We start from the raw sequence: 22,787 nt of genomic DNA, 5'->3' as shown, positions 1-22,787 counted from the left end.
TACATGGTGGCCGCCTGTGCCCATGAGCTTAAAAAACAAAACAGCAGCTGCCATGGTGACCAAGACACAGTCGTGGGGACGAAGGTAAGTATTGGCGTAATGATTTTAAATCTCTATGGCAAATTTGGCTATTTGTGTTCTGCTGAATCTCTAACCCCTGAATCCAGAATAGTGTGAATCAATCCTAATGTCGAGATTACATTACAGATTACCTGAAGAGTACTTATAAATCATCAAGAAAAATATAAGCAACCTAATAAAATGGATAAATGTGTGGACAGGTGATTCACAAGATTTAACTACAAGTTATCAATAAGCACGAAAGATGTTCAAACAGTCTGGCCATTAAGGAAGTAAAAGATAAACAAGGAGATATTTTGAGGCCACCATACTGGTCAAATTTAAAATGATCAATAATGAAGAACATGTGGGGAAAATCAGTGCCCTCACACACTGTGATGGTGCGTTAGTTGATTCAGGCTTTTTGAAGGATGATTTGAAAGTCTTTGTCAAAACTTCATATGTGTGTTACTGGCTTATTGAACCCGAACTTAGTCGAGAGTAAGCAGAAAATAATTTTCTTCTTTCTCACAGTTCCTCCTTTTGACTCATTCTGTCTACTTTTTCCACCCTTGGGTGACATTTCAGGCAGATCTCGTAGCTTTCCAGGTCATATTCAGATAATAAAAAGTTTACTTTAAGATCCAAGCTCTCAGCTCTCACCCAGTTTGAAACCTCTGTTTGCCACTGTTCCAGCCCGACTGAGCCACAGAAGCCCAGGGAAGGCCCAGCCGTGTGGCGGCTCTTTCCTCGGCCTTGCGCCACCTCCTCCCTCTCAGGCTCTGGCCAGGCGGATGAGGTGAGGGTGGGAGGGAGGAAGGGCAAGAAGCTGAACAGCTTTTTTCTTGACTAGTCGGATCTCAGCCTGTGATCTCAGATTTGTGCCGTCTGGGAGTGGCAGCTGTCAGAAGCTGACTGGCTCTTTCCTGGGGCATTTGTGTGGGTTCTTTGCTGTTTCCCACACTGGGGGGCTCTCATTTGCACAGTCCCCTGCTGACATGTCCCTCCCCCCCTCATTCACACCTGTCTTAGTCCGTTTAAACTGCTATAACAAAATACTGTAGGCTGGGCCTTGTGGCTCATGCCTATAGTCCCAGCACTCTGGGAGGCCAAGGCAGGAGGATGACTTGAGGGCAGGGGTTTGAGACCAGCCTGGGCAACATAGCTGGACCGAATTTCTACACAAAATTAGCTGGTGTGGTGGAGTGCACCTGTAGTCCCAGCTACTAGGGAAGCTGAGCCAGGAGGATCCTGTGAAAAATATATTTCCTCATCCTTATGGTTTTCTTAATAACATTTTCTTTTTTCTAGCTTACTTTATTATAAGGATATAGTAAATAATACATATAACACTTAAAATATGTATAAATCAACCTTGTATGTTATTGGTAAGCCTTCTGGTCAACAGTGGGCTATTCGTAGTTAAGTTTTGGAGAAGTGAAAAGTAGCCAGGCAAGGTGGCATGTGCCTATAACCCCAGACACTTGGGAAGCTGAGAGAGGAGGATCCTTGAGCCTAGGAGTTCAAGACCAGCCTACGCAACATAGTGAGACCCTGTCTCAAAAAAAGGGTTATATGCAGATTTTTGACTGTGTGGGGGTCAGTGCCAGTAACCCGTGTGTTGTTCAGGAGCTAACTGTGCTTTCCAGGGGGTTACATTCAGCCCGCGGGAAAGCTAAGCCCTTGCTCCCCATACCTTCACCCAGGTGGTCAAAGCACAATGACTCCAACTCTGCTCTCATTTCTTTGTGGCCCCAGGCAGCTGTGGTCCCAACCACTCACCATGTGATGTTTCCAAGTATTCTGGGCTGAATTCTATCCCCCCAAAAGATATATTGAGGTCCTAACCTCCAGTAGTCCAGAATGTGACCAGATTTGGAAATAGGGTCTTCATAGGGTGCAGACGTAGTTAATTAAGTTCGGATCAGGTCATACCAGAGCAGGGTGGGGTCTTAATCCAATATGATTGATGTCCTTATAAGAAGACAGAGACACACAAGAGAAGATGGCCATGTGATGACAAAGGTAGGAGTGATGTAGCCATAACTAAGGAATACCAAGGATTGCCAGCAAACACCAGAAACTAGGAAGAGGCAAGGGAAGATGCTCCCCTAGAGGTTTCAGAGAGCGCATGGCTCTGCTGACACCTTGATTTCCAATTTCCAACCTCCTGAATGTGAGACGATAAATTTGTTGTTTTAAGCCACCCAGTTTGTGGTACTGTTATGACAGCCCTAGGAAACGGATACACCAGGTGTACGGGACATGGTCTGATTCTCCAGGTAGTTCTCTTAAAATACCTCTTAAAGCTAGCAGGTGGGGGCGGGGGGGAGGAGATGCTATAGTACTATGGTCCCCAACCCCCAGGCCGCAGACTGGTCCTGGTCCATGGCCTGTTAGGAACCCGGCCGCACAGCAGGAGGTGTGTGGCGGTGAGTGAGCGAAGCTTCCTCTGTGTTTACAGCCGCTCCCCATCGCTCGCATCAGTGCCTGAGCTCCGCCTCCTGTCAGATCAGCAGTGGCATTAGATTCTCACAGGAGTGTGAACCCTACTGTAAACTGCACATGTGAAGGATCTAGGTTGCATGCTCCTTATGAGAATTTGTCCAAAACCATCCACCCCACCCCAGTCTGTGGAAAAATTGTCTTCCATGAAACCGGTCCCTGGTGCCAAAAAGGTTGGGGACCGTTGCTATGGTACTTAGCACTACCACAACTCTGTGCCTAGAGAAATCCTCAAGTGCCTTAAACAATGCTTAGCTTTTTCTTAGTGTTAGGTAGGTTTCAAATCTGCAGGTGGTGGGTGTAGGCCAGGAGGGTGGTTCCTAGGGGTGGAGAAGCTGGGACCAATCAGGAGAAGGGACTGCAGAAAAAAACATAGTTAACGAAAACCCAGGAATCAGAGGTTTTGAAGTTTACACATCTGTGGAGCATAAGTGGATAAGAACACCTGTCAATCATTCGGTACTATCCCACACCTCCCGTGAGCCCACCCCCAGACCAGCCCAATATAAGGAAACCGCCTGGGAGTCCTCAACGTCCTTCTCCACTCGTGGAGACTGACCTGTTCCTCTCTCTGGAATGTATTTTCACTTTGGGTAGCTTCCTTTTTTACTTTCACTTTGTATAGTTTCTTCCTTTTCTGTAATAAACTGTGTGGGATGGCTTTGTATTTGTGATCACTCTGTCATTGGCTCAACGCGGTACCAGGACTCACTCTTGACCCTGGGAACTGCGGACCAGGGAGCATCGAGATAGACGTAACATTAGATAGATAAGTATGTTGTGCAGAGATGAGTATCTGGCACCTACTGAATTTTTCTCAGACTTTATGGCCTTTGGACAAAACTGAGACAACAGAAAAATTCACATTTTCACATCCTGTCACATATGCACGTCCTTCAACTCAGCAATTCCGCTTCTAATTATTATCCTACAGAAATACTCATACCTATGCACACAGATGCATTAACATAGATGTGCATTGAAGCCATGTTTAAAATGGTGAAAAAAATTTTAAACAGCCTAATGTCATTCAATAGCAGAATGATTAAATGAATGAGCATATCCATACTGTGGAATGCTGTTAAAAAGAAGGTTGACATTAAAATACCCACAATACATACTTAGAGTTTTAATAAGTTGCAAAAGAAGAAACACAGTATGAATCCATTTATACCAAGAGAAAATTATATGTTTTATTTGTTCATACAAATATCATGTAAATGCATAGAAAAGAGTTCTGGAAGGAGACTCAGCAAGTTCAAGATAGTAGCTACCTCTTGGAGAAGGAAGATAAAGGAAAATGTTCTTCTGAGTTGTTTAATTTTATGTATTCCAACAGAAATCTTTCCATATATTATTTTTGTAATTAAAGTGTAATTTTAAGATTGAAAATGCAATGAGTAAGTGAAGTTGGAGAAACGGGTTTTGATTTTCTAGTGACTTTCCCATTTTATGTTGATTTGGATTTTGTCCCCTTAGCCTCCCAATGTAAACACTGATAGATGCTGATACACCTTCAGGAGATGGTAGTTCCTGCCATGTTAAACTGCTACACAGCAGTTAGGTGCCTTTGTCCCAGAGGTGTTTGGGTGCAGTGATTCTTCGCTGTTACTGGAAGCCAGTTTAAAGAGGTGCATGACGCAGCTGAGGTGAATGGCATTAAGGGGGAAGAAATGTCTCCTCTGAGTGCGGAGTCTGTGCCTTCAGTGACCTGGCCTGAGGCTGAGTCTGGTCACTGGGGGTGCATTGGCCTTTGAGGCCCTGGATTCTTCACTAAAAGACTGCTTCATTTCCAAAATGCCATTTTCAAATCATTTTCAGTGATCGCCTTGCAAGTGCGTCCAGAAGAGATGACCCTATTTCTCTGACTCTCACCCATCAGATCATGAATTTGATCTTGCTACTACTGTGTCTAAAGCCATCCTTCTATTCATAGAAGAAATTTCTTTTGACCTTAAAAATAGGCTTTGTCCCTTTCCCTGCCAACCACCTCTTCATCTGCAGAGATGCTTCGCCTGTATTAGACTATATTGGTTCCCCAGAAATGATCACACAAAGAAAGAAAAAGAACATCTATAACTAAAATCCTAGGTTTTTTGTCTATATTTTAAATATGAAGTTAAATCATAACATAAAAAATCAAAAAATAAAAAATGAAGATCCGTTATACTATATGGATTTAGGTGTACTGATGTTCAGATAATTGTCTCAAAAACAAAAAAAGCCTCTGTGTACATCAAAAACCCCTAGAAGAGGTGTGCTTTCTCGCCCACCCATGCCACAGTGCAGTGTAAGGGGTGCTCTGAGATCTCCTTGTTACCGTTTTATGATGTTTAATGCATTCCACTTACCAATTCCCTAAATTACTTACTTGCACCAAACAAAAAGTAGGAAGTAGGAGGAAGGTTAAAGCTTTTGTTTATCGTTTTTAATGCTGAAGAAGATACTTCTCTTAGTTAATCCAATGCTTTTTTTCCCCAGAATATTTTGGGAGGCTGCCTAACTAGATGGTGGGCATGCAAGGAGAAGCATGGCCAGTAGGCAGCGCGGTTTCCGCAGAGTAGGTGGGCTTGGGGAGGACACCCAGAGGGCAACTCCCAGGAGCAGCATGAGCCATTCATGCGCTGCAGTCTCACTGATGGGCTGCAAACCCATGACTTCAGCAGGAACATGGGAGAATGCAATTATGAAGTGCACAAGTAGCACATCGGCACATCGTCTTAGAGCCAGAAGTGTTAAGTTACCTATTTTTACTGTCTCTGGTAACACACATGTACACACACGTGTCCTGTTGCTTGGTGTACCTGTTTATGTATCTTGTCTGTGTTGGTTTGTATTAAGTGTGATTACTCCCATTCATTCATCCATCCAACATGCATTTCATTCCACACATTAAAATAAGAAATTGGATGGATGCAGTGGCTCACGCCTGTAATCCCAGCACTCTAGGAGGTGGAGGTGGGAGGATCGCTTGAGCTCAGGAGTTCAAGACCAGCCTGAGCGAGAGCCCCATCTCTACCAAAATGAAAGGGGAAAAAAAAAAAAAAAAAAAAACCCAGCCGGATGTTGCTGCACACGCCTGCAGTCCCAGCTACTGGGGAGGCTGAGGCAGAAGTATCACTTAGAGCCCAGGAGTTGGAGGTTGCAGTGAGCTACAATGATGCCACTGCACTCTACCCAGGGCAACAGAGTGAGACTGTCTCAACAACAAAAAAAAACAAACAAAGCAACTGAACGCCCCTCCTGAACTCCCCCCCCCTTAAAAAAAAAGAAAAAAGGAAAACAAAGTAAAATAAGTCCAGTATCACCAAAATTTCATCTATAAATTTATAATCAATATTATTTTACTTCAAATAATTTGTTGAGGTATCCCTTGCTTATTCTGTTTTCTTTCAAAAACCAGAACACTTGCTTATAATGTCAAATAAGGTTGGCACTAAGGCACAATTAAATATTCAAAGTGAGTTCTGAGTTTTTATCTCATTTTGGTGTGCAGCATCAAAATATAATTAATCATACTGGAGAATATGCAAATTTGTAATTTTTGTTAAATATTGGTTTTTCAGTCTCTCTTTCTAATTTATCCCTAGCTGCTTACAAAGGATTTGAGACAATTTACAATATTAAAATATGTATATGTTCCAAAACTATCAAAAACAATTCAGCTGAAGCAAAAAAAAAAATCTTTTTACTGGATGTTACCAAATAACCCGAATCGAATTAACTAATTCAGTTGAATATCACATTCAGCTTTGACATTCTGACACTGGGCGCAAGCCGCATGCACGCCATTCCTATCGTTAGCGTGTGCTCGTGAGAACTTCCTCTGTAGCCCAGCTGTGTGGGCGCTGAGCTAACTGAAGTTCTGCTAAGGGCAGTTGCAGTCCTATTCTTGATCCACTCGGAGTGGTTTTGAGGCCCCTCAGGAGCACTCTGTCCAGCAAGTCGTTACACCAGTCAGATTGCCAGGCTGTATGGTCCCTTGAGCCAAATCTCAGTCCTTTATGGTCTCTGTCCACTACTGTGCTATAGAAGGGTCTATCGGTGATTCAGCCTGAGATAAAAGGAGTTCAGTCTACTTCCTGTGCGGGATCAGTCCAGGTCTCTCTGAGGTTCAGCTTCGCATCCTGTCATGAGGGTTATGACCACTGTCTGATTTCCTGGTGCACTCACATGGACTGCAGAGCTACTCAAGGCGTGATCTGCAAACTGCTATCCGCTCTCTAATTGTTACCAACTGGAGAAGAGATTAGAAGTTTGCAGGTCAACTGTGTGACTAAAAACACGATGTAGTTTAGCTGACTCTTTTCTTTTCATTTCTCTTTTTCCCTTACTGCAAGACTATTGCGAAGGAAGCAGTATGTTGAATTACACTCTGGTGTGAGCATCTTGTCTCATTGCAGATAGGCAATTTGGCTCAGGGCCAGTCGAGGTCAATGTGAACCAATGACTGTGGTATAAACGTGACGTGTGGTTAATATGTCTGCAGATAAAAAGTAATTGTACAAAACTTAATTATATCTGGCTTGATAGGAGTGAGATTGGGAATATGGAATCCCACATCACCAAGTGTCCCCTGCCCCAGACACAAAACATTACTCTTTTCCCCCCTCTTGGATTTCAGTCTGTCCATCCCACATCCATAGAGATGGGACGCTAGCCTGTGCTGCTCAGATTCCTCCACGGAGCCGGGGCTCTGTGCCAACCTGACTTCCCACCCCGCCCCCCTTCACAGTGAGCAGCAGCACCCGTGGAGCATGCTCACTGCGCAGCGGTCACAAACGGGCTGAGCTGGTGAGACAGACCCTCCTACACACAAGTTACACGAAGTGAGTTCATTATTTACAGACAGGCAGCAAGGGACAACAGAAGCTTAGGCTCCATTCTGAGCCCGTCCTGCAAGTCTCAGAAGCTCTGCTTGAGGTGGCTGGAGTCTTGTCTGCATGTGACCCACTTGTGCCACAGCTGAGGGACCCCAGAAAGCAGCCTGCCCCATGCTTAATACCTGCGGATGATGTGACTCACTTGGCTGAGCACTGAAGAAACATCCTGTGTCTAGACAGGGCACGTCACAGAGCCGGGCTGGGCCAGGCAGCTCCCTCTTGTCTCAAGATTTTGCATCCCCAGCATACTCTGCAGTTATTCTTGAGAACTAAAAGTGAGAACAAAGGGGAAGCGGGGTCAGTCCAAGACCACCTGGAGAAACGTCCTGCAGCACCGACCTGTCAGGGAGCTACTGGCTGACCAGGGAGGGATGCTATTGCCTTTCTGATGAGAACGTAAGCCCCTTGGTGTTGACCTCAACTTCTCAAAGTAGTTCCGCCATGCTGTTGCTGTGGGTGTGCCACTGGCCATCCAGAGGGTGCCAGAAGTAGGCTGCAAAGGTCCAAACTCGAAGTCTTAATTATTGTAGCCCCCCAAAGCAGGAAGACATTACCCACTAGTGTAGGTGAAAGATAGATATGTTTATAACAGAATAAGAAAAAACACTGCATTTTTGGCTGGAAAAACATTTTGTGGAATCAGAAAGGATCAGTAAGTTATACTCCCAGATGATTACTGATAAAGCATGCTGCTATTTTAAGTGGAATGTTGTAGCCCCAAGTTATGGGGCCTGACAGTAATGCCAACATTCACCCCATTTCTTCTGGGAAGCTTCAGATGCACATCTCTGATTAAGTATGTAATGAAAGTGGAAATGAGAATCACTGTAAGAATAACTGCACAGTAACTTGCCATTAGTTTGAGAATCATGCACAAATAACCAGCAGTGTTTGCGTAGGACCAGCATGCCTTGTTTGTTCATTGATTTATTTATTTATAGGCCACCTGTTAGATGCCTAGGATCAGGCTAAGATCTAAATGTTGCTCAGTAATATTGTTGGCATGAAAGAATGACAAAACTAAGTAGGAATCAGTAAGTGGCATGCATATTCCTTATCAAATCAATGCCATGTTACTCTTGCTATACAAAAATGGAAAGGAACATTGAATTGTATTCATGCTTATCTTATTATCAGGTGAGAATCCCGAGCTCTCCGGCTTAGAAAGGATTTTAGCAAGACATCAGTTTCCAAAAGAGATTAGCCTGACCCCAAAGCCAAGCAGAGTGCCCTCATGGAGAAGAAAAGCCATCAACAATGTAAGTGACGGGTGGAAGAAATGCTACTTGTGGAAGAGAAACACAAAGGACCCTCCAATGTCCACCATAGTTGTCAGGTAGGCTCTCTCTAATTTCTGCCCTAGCCGGACACATTTAGAGATACACAGGGTGATCATAAAATCTCTTTATGACTTAGCTAAAAAATAATTTAATGTGATCTTTAAGATACACAGTGAGCTTGGAAACAAACACTGTGTAAAAGCACATGGGTCCCATTTTCACACATCCCAGAGCTGCTGGAGGAGTCTCATGAGAATAAGCTCACCGGGATGGGAGCAGGTGTGTGAGGCCCCGTGGTCCATTGCAGTCTAGACTGGTGAGCAGAAATCTAGCAGGGCTGGAGTACGATTCTTTGACAGGGACCCGACCACTGAGCTGTGGGACTTTTTGGTTGCATGAGTTGGGAAGCCCAGCGCCAGCATTAGCATGACCGGGGGCTAAGGTACAATACAATGGCACGGTAGAACCTTGGCTTTGTCCTAAGTCTGCCAGATTGTACACTGAGTGATATGGGAAGCCATTGCAGGCTTTTAACAAGAGGGGCGACACGAGCTGGGTGGAAGCAGAGCTGCTGGGAGCTGTTACAGTTATGCAGGTGAGGGGTGGCGGCCTCAGACCAGGTGGTAACAGTGGGATTGTGGAATTGGTTGGATTCTGGTGCTCAAAGTCTAAGCTCTGCTTACTTGGCATGTTACCTTTTCTGGTGCACTTCCTTCCCTGCTTATGCCAGATAGGTCTGTATTTGTGTCTTTAGTATTGCTGCACGTATTGCTGTACAATGCAATGATGCCTACGCTTTGCACATAGTAGGTGTTAGGATGGAAAACTTAGGAGGTGCTCACATCGCTGGTGGAGAAAGATTTCTTACGAAGAGATTAGGATATATAAACGTAAAAAAGTTTATTTTATCCTTTTAGAAGGAAAGAGAGAGGGAGGGAGTGAGAGAGGAAAGAGAGGGAGAGCAGGGAGACACGTGGCATCCAGTGGCATCCCAAGGGAAGAAGGGGGTGCCAGCCCTGAGGTCAAGTGGATCGCTGATTTTAAGGGGGACAAAGAGAAAAAACTAGTGACGGTGTCAGTTGATAACAAAAGCGGCCGCAGGATGTCAAAGTCCAAGGGCTGCTTTCCCCGCATTTCCCTGGAGAAGGGACTATCACAGACTCACAGACGTGACTCTGCCCTCCAGATATGTGTGGTTGAGGCTGTAGCTCCTTCTCCTGCTGTTCACTCAGGAACTCTGTAAAAGCAGAGTCTCAAAAAAAAAAAAAAAAACAATTTTAAAGAGAAATATTTACATCTCTTTTCCATCTGTTCAGCTCTTTTCAGAAGTTGTACAAAACAGAACTCCCACAGGGTACCTGTTAGCAGGAGAATTCGTAGGATTGATCTCTAACTGCTACTAGGAAATTGCAGGATTAGGTATTTTCCTGTGATTTTTGCAAGGCCGCCCCTTTCAGTAGGTATTCAAAAGCTGTCATTGCCAGGCAGGCAGGAGAAAAGTATACCTTACTATAAAGACAAAGATCTTTCTGATTTGAAGATTAACAGGTACAGGGAGAGAGCTCCAGCTCATGAATTTGCCTGTCCCGGAAGCTTCCACTGAGATCATTGCCCTAGTGAGATAGGGCAATGTCTACTTTTGTCTACTTTTGCTTTTCAGTGTCCTCAGTGGCATAACTTGTCAATTTGAATTAAAAATCCATAGCCCAAGAAGGTAAAGATATGTTATAAAACAAGGTGGTCACTAGAACCATGATGTTTTCTAGACAATGCAAAGGCACTAAATTTTTGTCCAGAGAAGGGTAAAAGTTATATTAAGTGATAATTCCTATTTGACCATGCTTTAAAGCAAGCCTATTAAAAGAAATTCAGGTTTCACAACCATAGGTTTATATACCTCAATTTCAGGTCATGATGTCTTCACATGTCTTTACATCCCAGTTTGGTTTTTGAAAATATACAGTTAGATCATCAGAACATAAGAAATTACACTGTTCTTTAAACATTTCTTTCTATGAGCATTCATTTGCTTTCCTTAAAAGCAGGGACTGTCTTATTTATTTTTGTATTCCAAGTGTTGCAGTTGGGGGTCTTGGGAAGCAAGTGCTGAGACAGAGATAAAAGTGTCAAAGGTTCCCTGGGGGCGCTGTAGCACGCAGGGGGCGCAGAGGAAGCCCTGCTGGGCAGGAAGTCAAGAGGTGGGAAAGCAGGCTCCACCTCAGTGGGAGCAGCAAAGTCACATTGCAGAGGGCGTGGACATGGAAGGTTGGAGGATTGGGGCCATTTTTCAATGAATCAGGAACCTTTCTTGGTTGCTGTGATTCCAGATTCCAGAAGGAGCTGCTGAATTAACTGGTCTAGTCCTGATGATGCCTCCTGGCATCAATGATTCTTGTCCTATCACTTTGTAACATGGTGAATATAGTCACTTGATAACTGTGTCATTCTTCATCCTTTGAGACTTAACTGGCACCCTTGAAAAAATCCATTCTTTAGCCAAGGCAAGCCTGGTTATCATAGAGGAATATTATCAATAATAGCTTTGTCCTTACAATCAGGATTACCATATGACCCAGCAATGTCACTACGGGTATGTACCCAAAGGGAATCAGCATGTCGAACACGTACCGCCATGTTCATGGCAGCACTATTCACAATAGCCAAAAGATGAAATCAACCTAGTCCATCAACAGATGACTGAATAAAGCGAATGTGGCATACAGACACAATGGAATACTCTTCAGCCATAAAAAAGAATGAAATCCTGTCATTTGAGGCAACATGGATCAGCCTGGAGGAATTATGTTCAGTGAAATAAGCCACACACGAAAAGATACTCTTTTGTGGATGTTAAAAAAGTTGATCTCATGGAACTAGAGAGTAGACTAGTGGTTACTATGGGCTGGGAAGGGCAGAGGGTAGGGGTGGATAGCCAGAGGTTGGTTAACTTGACAGGTACAAAAAGTACAGCTAGACAGGAGGAATAAGTTCTAGTGTTCAACAGCACTGTAGGGTGACTACAGTCGACAATAATTTATTGCATATTTTCAAATAACTATGAGTTTTGAATGTTCCCATCACAAAGGAATGACAACTGTTTGAGGCAATGGATATGCTAATTGCCTTGTTTTGATCATTACATTGTACACATATAGAAAAATCACACTGTACCCCATAAATATGTACACTAATTATGTGTCAATTTTTAAAAAGAATAGCGTTGTCTTTGTCTCTAAGATGTACTGACAACACTGCCAAATCGTGCCGTTGGGTACCTGTCAAACGGTACTGCTAATACTCAGGTTGTGTCAGGTAGACTCGTGACACTGATGAAAAGATGACTGTGACATTGAGTTTTGACAAGTATAAAGCGTATTCAAATGCATCGTACAGTATTTTCACATATGGCATTGAGCCAACTATAGGTACTGACCTTGGACTTGCACTGGCAAACATCTGCCCAGCTTATGCTGTGTGTCCCCACTAGCACAGAGAGGGGGAGGTCTCTCTCACGCATGGCAATCACCGTTTCAGGTCCACAAAACAGGCAGCTCATACCTGATGCCTGCTGGCTTTGAATAAGTTGCTTCAGTGCTGTGCTATGTAAATAAATCAGCAGGCATAAAACCCAGGAGTCCTGGGCCCACGCTGGTGAACAGATTTTCTGAGTCTAGAGCTGCAGATGGTGGTGTCTTATCCCTGTTGGAGAACTTGGCAGGATTCCAACCCCCAGTTTTATAATACTGGAAATCCCTGCTGGATACTGCATGTAAATTATAATTACTTGTAAACTGTACTTACTGGCTCAATATGTCATATTCATATGGGCTCTAGGGCTTAACTTTTTTTTTTCCTGTGAAAACTGTGACAAGAGCAGGACTTCACAGGGGAGGGCTGTCTATGCCATGCAAGAACTTTGGTTCAGATTCCAAAATGTTTTTATCGCACCAACATGGTAGCAACTGAAGACAGGGTCTAGTGGTCAGTAGGTTTTATTCTGCCCTCTTTTGTGCCATAGACATTTGCAATTAAGCCTGACTTGGGGGCAACCCCCAAGAGGCAGCCACCCCTTCTCTATGCTACCATTCATCTGTTATTGTACCCACCCTGCTGTAGTGTATGTGCGTGTTGGTTTGCTACCCCAGTCCAAGATCTCCACGGAGACGCTGGGTAGGTTTCATGGAAAACATTTAGTATTTTCTACTGCAAACTAAGACCACAAGATAAATGAAAAACACAACTGATTAAATGTAGCCAAATGAAAGGCTCCCGTGTCTCTTTTCTCCTCCCTTTTGTTACTTGTTCCTCCAGCCTATACAGGACTCATTGGCCCTGAGAGCTATAACAGCTCTGGGCACAGCCCTCTGGTGCTTGTGAGATGACAGGAAACTGAGACCAGGGAGGCAGATGCGTCCCCAAGGGCATACAGCTAACAGTGGCGGAGCAAGGCCCAGAGCCACCCTTGAACGTGTTAAGTTTCTTGTCTATTCTGATTCATCAACACTGATATATTCATCAAGGTCCCTGGTGTGTCTGCAGGCTAGAGTGACCCTCACTGATGGACATTCCACATGACCATTGATTTTGTGTGTCATCTTGGCTAGGCCCCAGTATCCTGTTGTTTGGTCAAACACCAGTAAAGATGTTACTATGGTGTTTTTCAGATGAGATTAACATTTACATCAGCAGACTGAGTGAAGCAGACTACCGTCCGTAACATGCATGGGCCTCGTCCAATCAGCTGAAGGCTGTAAGAAAAGCCTAGGGTCCCTGCAGGGGAAGGAATTCTGCCTCCATTTGGCCTTTGGACTCAAGACTCCTGCTGGAATTTCCAGCCCCTCAGCCAGCCCTGCCCGCATCAAGACCAGTCAGCATCAACAAGTGCATGAGCCAATTCCTTAAAATTGCTCTCTCTCCATATAGATTAGATATAGATATAGGGATAGGTATGGATCCACTGCTAACACTGCTGACTCATGCCCTTGTTTTCTATATTCTACTGGCTCTGTTTCTCTGGAAAACCCTAACACAGTCCATGAATCTGGCATTTGTGTGGTTCCAAAGGGGCTTAAATAAAGTTTTTTTTTTTTGCGCAGTCTAAGAAAAATATGGGAATACTAGTCTGGGGAAGGCTGGAGATTGAGGACTGTGCATTTCTGAAGGCAGAACGGGGAGACTCTGTTATCACACCTCTCCCTTGCACCACCAGTATCGTCTGCCTGGAAGCAGCAACCGTCTGCTGGGCACGAGGCTGAAAGGAAGACTAACTGGGAGCCTGAGGATAAATGCTTTGTGATGAGATATCACTGACTCGACTTGGGAAATGTGCAGAAAGATCTAGGAGGTGTCAGAGAAAACCAGAGCTGGACAGAAGTTAAAGTTGTGAAAACAAATTTTGTTCAGGACGATTGCAACAGGGAAGAGAGACTCCAGTGTAGAATGGCACTCCAGTCCGAATACACCGGGGACAAGTGGGGATTTATAGCCAAGGAGCAGGGGGTCTGTGGATGGAAAATTGCTAAGAGGAGACACAAGACTGGGGGGAATTCTGGCGGAACCAGCCTAACAGGAACGCAGGGATGATCAGAGTCAAAGGGTGGGGAGTGAAGAATTTTGATCCGATACTGAGGGTGATCAGGTATTGAGTGTGGGAGGTTCTTGCTAAACTGCCTTGGCAGTGTTACTTGCTAAAGCTGGATTTTACACGGAAGCCTAGGTGCCTAGGAGAAGCTTCAGAGGCCTGACTGAAGGGTGGCCAGGCAGGGGAAGTCACTCATTGCTGACGTTCCGGGGGCTCTGAGCCCCGGCTGCCCATGCAGTTGCCCGCGCCTGCCGTGCTCACCCAGACCAACTGAGTCGTCCTCTCAGGGGCAGGGCCAGGCCGTGCTGCTTTTACAATGCCCACAGGGGATGACAATGCACAGCCAAGGGCGAGAACCACTGAAACCTTCCAAGTAGGAGCTACAGAAACGGAAATAATTTCCCTGTGATGTGTAGGGATGACCGTTTTCAGCATTCCAGGGACAGTCACAGCTGGCCTGACTGCTCGCAGGGAAAGTAAGCCTTGAAAAATACTTTCTGCCCTTGAGGCCATGAACGTGAATAAAAGGGTCCCACAAACTAGGAAAATAATCCAGGAAAGAAACCTGGAAACACAGTCTGGAGGTACTGGGAGATCAAACTTAGCATCAGAAGTTGAGAAAAGAAAATATATGAGAGAAAAAAAGGAGTCTCTGAAAGACTAGATCCTGATAAAAAGAATGCTCTCCCCCAGAAGTGGGGCCAGAAATCCGGAAGCCGATCCATGTGGAAAGACGGGAACATGACCCTGAGTGCCCAGGTGCGAGGCAACCAAGGCAGGTTTGGGTAGGAAGACTGACCGTGCATGGTGCCCCTTCTAGGGACGTGCGCCCTAGCCAGGGTGTGCATCCCTGGGAAGTCAGAGGCAGGTGATGCCGCTGACACTCCCCACACCCACTGACCTTCACAAATCCCGGCTGAGTCAAATGGAAGAGATGCCTGTATCTCCTGATGTTGTCAAGCGTCACTCGTGTCCCTACTAGATGCTGAAATATCTTTTCCTGTGAAACAACTGAGTCAAATCTTCTGCTTATTTTAACTTTTCTTTGTCTTGTAAGAGTTCTTTATACATTACAATACAAATTCTTTGATATAAGCATTGCAAATATTTTCTCCCAGACTGCTTGCCTTTCATTATTTCATGGTACCTTGAAGAACAAAAGTTTTAAATTTTGATGAAGTCCAATTCACCAATTTTTTTTTTCTTTTACAGTTTGTGCATTTTGTGGTCTGAGAATTTTTTGTCCAGCCCAAAGTTGCAAAGATTTTCCTTTTATATTTCCTTATAGAAGTTTTATAGTTTTAAGTTTTAGATTTAGGTCGGTAGACCATTTTGAATTTATTTTATATATGGTTTAATGTTCATTTGTTCATTAGTTTGATGTTCATTTTTTTTTTTTTTTTTTTCTGTTTGGCTATCCACTTGATCCACCGCCATTTGTTGAAAAGGTTTTTCTTTCCCTACTAAATTACTTTGGCACCTTAATAAAAAATGAATTGACCAGGCTGTGCACAGTGGCTCACACTTGTAATCCTAGCATTTTGGGAGGCTAGGGCAGGAGGAGAGCTTGAGGCCAGGAGTTTGAGACCAGCCTGGGCAACATAGTGAGACCCCTGTCTCTACAAAAAATTAAAAAATGAGCCATGAGTGGTAGCACATGCCTATAGTCTCAGCTACTTGGGAGGCTGAGGCAGGAGCATTGCTTGAGCCCAGGAGTTTGAAGTTACAGGGAGCTATGATGACACCACTACACTCCTTAAGACAAGTGAGACCTTGTCTCAAGAAAAAAAAAATGAATTGACCACACATATGTAGTGTAGGTGTATTTCTGGATGCTATTTTGCTCCATTTATCTATGTGTCTTTGCCAAAAGAAAACTGTCTTATTGTAGCTTTGTATTTTGTAGTAAGTCCTGAAATAAGGCGGAGTAATTCATCTAATTTTGATCTTCTGTTTAAAATTTTCTTTGATTATTCCAAGTTCTTTGAATTTCCTTAAATATTTAGAATCAGTTTGTCAATTTCTATGAGTCTACTAGAATTTGGTTGAGATTGAGTTGAATCTATAGATCAATAGGGGAGTATTAATAATACTGAATCTTCCAATTCATGGACAGGGTATATATGTCCATTTGTTTAGGTCTTCTTTAATTTCTCTTAGCCATGTGTTGCAGTTTTTAGTAAAGAAGTCTTGGTCATCTTTTGTTATATTTATTACCAGTGTAGGGGGTGAAAGGAGCTTCCCTTTTGCCCTCTGAAGTTTCGATGAAAGGAGTCTGCTAAATTTGACAGTAAATTACTAGGAGAAAAGGCATACAAATTTATTAATGAGCAAGTGCATGGGAGCCATGCATGGTATGAAAATTCAAAGAAAGGCCCACTGGTTGAAGCTTATACCCTCTTCTTAGGGGACAAGAAAGTGGAAGATGTAAGGAATTTTAGGGGGAGAGGTAACTGATTTTGGGGGAGATCACTGGGCCCTCCAAAACAGACAACAGCCTGGGAAAAAGTTTGAGCTTTGGGAGAGGTGCCAACAAGTTATGGGCAGGTGAGTGGCAGAACTGCACTGTACACAAAGGTTGTCTTTTACATAGATGGAGTCTCTCAAGGACATCCCTCAGAGAACACATGAAACGCCTGTCCAGGCAGGCACAGTGAGGACCTTTAGTTTCTTCTTCAGTGATTAACCTTTCCTGGTTAATGAGATTGTGGATGGGGTTAAAGGCAATTGCATTTCTTTTGGAAGAACTTCCCTAAGTCAGATAAGGGAACTTCAGAGAGAGCCCCTCCCTGTGCTTTGTGGGGAGAAAGGGAAGGTCAGAGAGACATTGATCCTGGGCAGCTTCTAAGGCCTCCACTTTCCTGTGATTCAAAGTGCTCAGCGTTCCAAAGTGCCGTACTCTGGGGTATCATTTTCTGAGCCCCAACACTAGGTATTTTATGTTTTATAGCACTATTACAAATGCTGTAAAACATTTTAAATTTTATTTTAAAATGCAATAAATGGAAAAATTTTAAAAACATAAGGATATAATTTATGTATTTTTTAAAAACATAAGGATACATTTTTTATTAATGTGGTATACTGCAAATTTGTAATTAATTTATTAGTTCTAGTAGCTATTTTTTAGATTACCTGGGATTTTTCTTTTCTTTTCTTTTCTTTTCTTTTTTTTTTTTTTTTTGAGACAGAGTCTCACTCTGTTGCCCAGGCTAGAGTGAGTGCCGTGGCGTCAGCCTAGCTCACAGAAACCTCAAACTCCTGGGCTTAAGCGATCCTACTGCCTCAGCCTCCCGAGTAGCTGGGACTACAGGCATGTGCCACCATGCCCGGCTAATTTTTCTATATATATTTTTAGCTGTCCATATAATTTCTTTCTATTTTTCACAGAGACGGGGTCTCGCTCTTGCTCAGGCTGGTCTCGAACTCCTGAGCTCAAACAATCCGGGATTTTTCTTTTATTGTAGTAACACTTTACATGAGATCTTAACAAGTTTTAAGTGTACAATACATTATTGTTGACCATTGTAAGCGGATCTCTAGAGCTCATTTATCTTTATGTTTACTAAAACTTTACGCCAGTTGATTAGTAACTGCCATTTCCCCTCCCCCAAGCTCCTGTAACCACCATTCTACTCACTGATTCTATGAATCTGACTATTTTAGATGCCTCATGCAAGTGGATCGCACGGTCTCTCTGTGACTGGATTATTTCACCTGGCATGATATCCTCAAGGTTCATCTACATTGTCACATACTGCAGAGTTTCTGTCTTTTTAAATGCTGAATACTATTCCATTGTATGTATATGTCATATTTCCTTTAGCCACTCATGTCTCAGTAGGCATTCACATTTTTTCCACATCTTGGCTATTGTGACTAGAGCTGCAGTAAACATAGGAGTGTTAGTATCTCTTCAAGATCCTGATTTTAATCCTGTTGGGTAAATACTCAGAAGTGAGATTGCTGGAGCATATAATTCCCTGGGGATTTTTCTATGTACGTAGTCAGATGTCTGCAAATAGGAACATTTTTACATCTTCCTTTCCAATCTTCATTCCTTTATTTCCTCTCCTTGTCTCATTACAGTGACTAAGATTTCCAGGACAATGTTGAACGGAAGTGCTAAAAGCAGGCATCCTGGATTTGCTCTCAATCTCAGAGAAAAAACACTTCACTATTCTGTTTATTCTAGGTTTCTGTAGATTCCCTTTATAAGTTTGAGAAGGGTCCCTGCTGTTGCGGGTTTGCTTTTATCACAAGTGGTTGTTGAAATTTGTCAAATGTTTTCTGTGTATCTATTGAATTAATCATATTTATCTTTTATTCTGTTAATATGGTGAATTGCATTGTTTTAAAAAATATTTATTATGGTAAAATATGCATAGCATAAAATTTGCCATTTTAAGCATTCAAGTGTAATTAAATCAGTGGCATTAAATATATTCACATTGTTATGCAACCAACATTCCATCGCCAGAACTTTTTCATCATCTCATAATGAAACTCTTTCTCCTTTTAGCGATAATTCCCTATTCTCTTGTGCCCCCAGCACCTGGTAACCACCGTTCTACTTTCTGACTCTATGAATTTGCCTATTTTAGGTACTTCAACTGAACGGAATCATACAATATTTGTCCTTTTGTGTCTGGCTCATTTCACTTAGCATAATGTCTTCAGGTTTCATCCAAGTTGTAGGAAGTATCAGAATTTCACCCCTTTTTAAGGCTGATAATATTCCACTCTGTGGCAGACCACATTTTGTCTCTCCATTCACCTGTCAATGGACATTTGAGTTCTTTCTACTTTTTGCTCTTATGAATAATGCTGCTACGATCACGGTGTAAGGCTGGTGGCAGGCACCCCTCCCTTCCCTAATGAAAAAGAAGAAGCCCCTCCTATTCCTCAATACCCGCCCTAAAGCTGAAACAAAGAAATTCCTCACTCTTTGAGCTGAAGAAATCCCCATCACCCAGGCCCCAAAACATATATAAACCCACTCAGACTTCTGGGCGGGGTGACTTTTCGGGTCTCTCTCTCCCTCTCCCGGGACCTGAAAATCTTGCCTGGGCCGCACTCTCAGGACCCGTTATCCTCACTCAGAAACACTCCAATAAAGCCTCTTTACTTATCCCTTTCGACTCTGTTCATCTTTCTTTCTCTGGCACCGACAAATCCAAAAAACCTTACATTTGGTGCCGAAACCCGGGAGGGTGCTTTGGTTGCGCCGGCCAGGCCTGGACTTTCGGCTGTGCCGCCCCTCCCGTGGACTCTGGTCTTGGACCTTACGCAAGGGTATCCAAGTGTCTGTTCAAGCCCTTCTAGTCAATTCTTTTGGGTATATACCCGGCTGTGATTTGAATGTCCCCTTCAAAACTCGTGTTGAAATTGAATTGCCAGTGTGACAGTATTAAGAGGTGGAAACTTTAAAAGATGATTAGTGTTTGAAATGCAGAGGGAGGAATGCACGAGGCTGGGATAGGTGAAAGGAAGTTTATTTTAACATCTGCATACAGATGGCTGAGCCCAAGAAGGAGTCAGCCCCGAAATGGCGAGTGTTCAGGGGTTTTATGGGCAGATTTGGGCAGCCTCCCCCCCCCCCCCCCAAAGGGAGTGTGGGACTATCTTGCATAAGCAGGAAATACCTTGCAAGAGCAGGTATCCTAGTTTTGGCTATTTACAGGCAAAGGCCCTATAGGGAGGGGGAGGATTGAGGGTCCCAAGGTCAAGCCCCAGTTGCATCTTCCACTGGCCTCTGACTTCACCCTAACATTCCAGTCTTTTGTTTTCATGGAATAGGGGCCAAGGTCTCTTCCTCTGTAATTGCTTCCTGTTGGACAGGGGGCACTGACGGGAGGGGGCAGGTAGCCACAGATCTTCTGTGGACTGGATTAGCATCCGGTATGGTGTTGAGGCCTGTAACAACATCATTTCTCCCACACACTGATTAGTAAAGGTCTGAATTTGATTTTGAAGGAATTTAGAGAAACACTGGAGGATACAGGGACTAAAGATTAGTATAACGGTTATGATGATTAATGGTCCTAAGATGGGTAAGAGCCAGGGAACCCTCCCCATCAAAAGAGAATTAGTCCAGGGGTATTTGTTTGGGTCCAAAGATTTTGAGTTTGTTCTCATAATTTGGTAGCTGCTTCTCTAACTAATCCTGATTTATTGGTGTAGAAATAGTACTCTTCCCTTAGGAAGACATAAAGACCGCCCTGTCCTGGACAAGGCTCTGTGTCCCCAAGAGAAAATGAACCAGCTATGGGGAGAAGTTAAGAATCTTTATGACCACCAGCTGCGTAGCTCCAGAGTGGCAATTACAGAGAAGAAAATGGGGGACGGCGACTAATTATTATCATTATTGTTAGCTCTCACCTTGAACCCTGTTATTGAAGGGCGGTTTCAGTTTCCCCCTGGATTTTACCCAACCTCATGTGTGAGGTGTGGACAAATGAGAAAGGAAAGGGCCGGTGGCCGTTCTGGCTTATTCCAGCTGAGAAGCGATGGAGTTTTGGGGTTCAGCCCAGGATAAGGAGAGTGAAGCGCTTTTGCAGTCATTTACAAATATCTATGGATGCTGGGCTTCAGCCCTAAGCTTTGCATGGCGAGAACATTAGGACCCTTATTTACAGCCTTAGCCCAGCACGTAAGTGAACAGTGGACTATAAGATAGATAATACCTGGCTTCATGAGCCCCTGTGGAGCTGATCCAAAGTTTTGAGGAATCCAAGTGAATAATCCCCAAAACCAATCTGGTGTGGAGTCACTAGCAGAGCCACTCTGTAGCCACACAGCTTGTTGGGAATTCTTTTTCTATTCAGGTTTCAACATTTCCTGCGGTACAGCAGATAGTGTTTGACACGACACAGACTCCTCCTTGTTTAGCCAACAGGAAATCTAGCACTGCCCGATGATCTAAGACTGCCGGGGTTGCCAGTCGAGGGAACTTTCTTGAGCTCTAAGGCTTTTTGTGGTTTCTTCTGTGACCAGTACTACAGGCATAGACAGATTTCTAACCATGTGTCTGTTCGCAGATACTCTGTAAATAGGAACTGGTATTTCTAGCACATTTTGCTCCCAGGTGTCTTGGCATCTTCCTGGCAACTCTCTCTTAAGAGGCCCATGAGGAACTCTATCTGGAGACTTGTAGCCAGGAGAGAACTCAGGATTTAATCCAAATTGTAGGCAAATATTAAAAATGCAAAAACAGTGGACAAGACTAGAATCTAATAACAGGTGGACTATGGTTTTTTGTTTCTGTTTTTTTTTCCTGAACCATATTTTTCTCTCTCCAGTTTCCCATTTTTCAGTAAAAATGAATTACAGTAGGATCCATTTACTTGCCAGGATAAACTTTACTCTCACTATACTTGGCCTGATTATTCGCATAAAGTGCAGCAAGAATAATTATTAACCATATAGGCTTTTTTTATTTTTAAAATTGGCTTTGCTGGAACTTTTTCATGAGGAATCCCAGGTTGGACTTGAAAGCCTCTCCAGCCAAGCCAAGGATTTATCCAAGCCATTAAGTACCTGTATGACTTGGGTAGATTCCTCTTTTCCTGAGGTCCCAAAGTAACCTGGGGTTCGTAGACCTGTCAGAAAGTGACATTCTTTATTCACCACAGGTCAGGAAATGTTATTGATGAGGTACCTGGCAAGTTTTTCCAAAGGGCTTTTTATCAGCCTTACAAAGCCAGCCTTAATTCCTTAACACAGTCTGAGCACCTCTGAGGATGTGCCATTCCAGGAGGAGCCGTGGTGAAATAACCAGAGTCTTTCTGTTACAGAAGAAAACAGATTCGTATTGAACTTATGCAAATAATGATATTGCCATAAATTAAGAATACTTACAAATAATTTTCGAATTCTGGAGAAATCAAATAGAGAGAAAAATAAATGCTTCAAATTTTGCTTACAAATAGATACTTTGTTGTAAGCTACAAATAGCTCAAAAGAAGGAAAAATGTTTTCTTGACTTCTGGAAAACAAAATACAAAAAGAATCAGCAATGTTTCAAATTAAAATTCATAAAAAAATTTAGTTCAGCCTCATGTAATTAATTCCTGTTCTGTTTGAGGTTGAGTAAGTGATGGACATACTGGCTTTCTGATTAAAGTCCTGGAAGTTTGTTTTATTTTAGTTTGATGGTATATAATCTCCAAAGTTACCAGAAACCTGTATTGAAGAGAACTTGTCAGTCTTTTCCATGACTTTCCTTGAAGAAGCAAACTTTGGACTTAGCCAGTTTAAAGAACCACTTTCTGAGATGAATCAAAGTAAAATAATAATTGCCTATGGATGACAAAAGTCTTAGACTAGTCAAAGTTAAAGAAACAATTGACAGATAAAGTTGGTTATTTTTGTGGCATACAGCAATTTAACATGGTAACCATAATTATTACTGCTAACATACACCAAGACATATCTATATTTTACAACAGTGGAACATACATTAATAACATGTTTATA

The 22,787-nt window shown here is 43.1% G+C and overlaps 1 protein-coding gene across 1 annotated transcript in view; it reads left to right on the top strand.

The window, feature by feature from the left end:
- The window catches only part of LOC138399043 (testis expressed protein 56-like), a 41,403-nt gene that overhangs the window by 782 nt on the left and 17,834 nt on the right, over positions 1-22,787 (top strand). Inside the window, exon 2 of the mRNA XM_069493512.1 lies at positions 8,586-8,784. Coding sequence (XP_069349613.1) covers positions 8,586-8,784 — 199 coding nt within the window. The remainder of the gene's footprint in view (positions 1-8,585; positions 8,785-22,787) is intronic.

Source organism: Eulemur rufifrons, chromosome 18 (genome assembly GCF_041146395.1).
Source record: "Eulemur rufifrons isolate Redbay chromosome 18, OSU_ERuf_1, whole genome shotgun sequence".
Lineage (NCBI taxonomy): Eukaryota > Metazoa > Chordata > Mammalia > Primates > Lemuridae > Eulemur > Eulemur rufifrons.
This window is presented reverse-complemented; position numbering and strand designations above follow the sequence as displayed.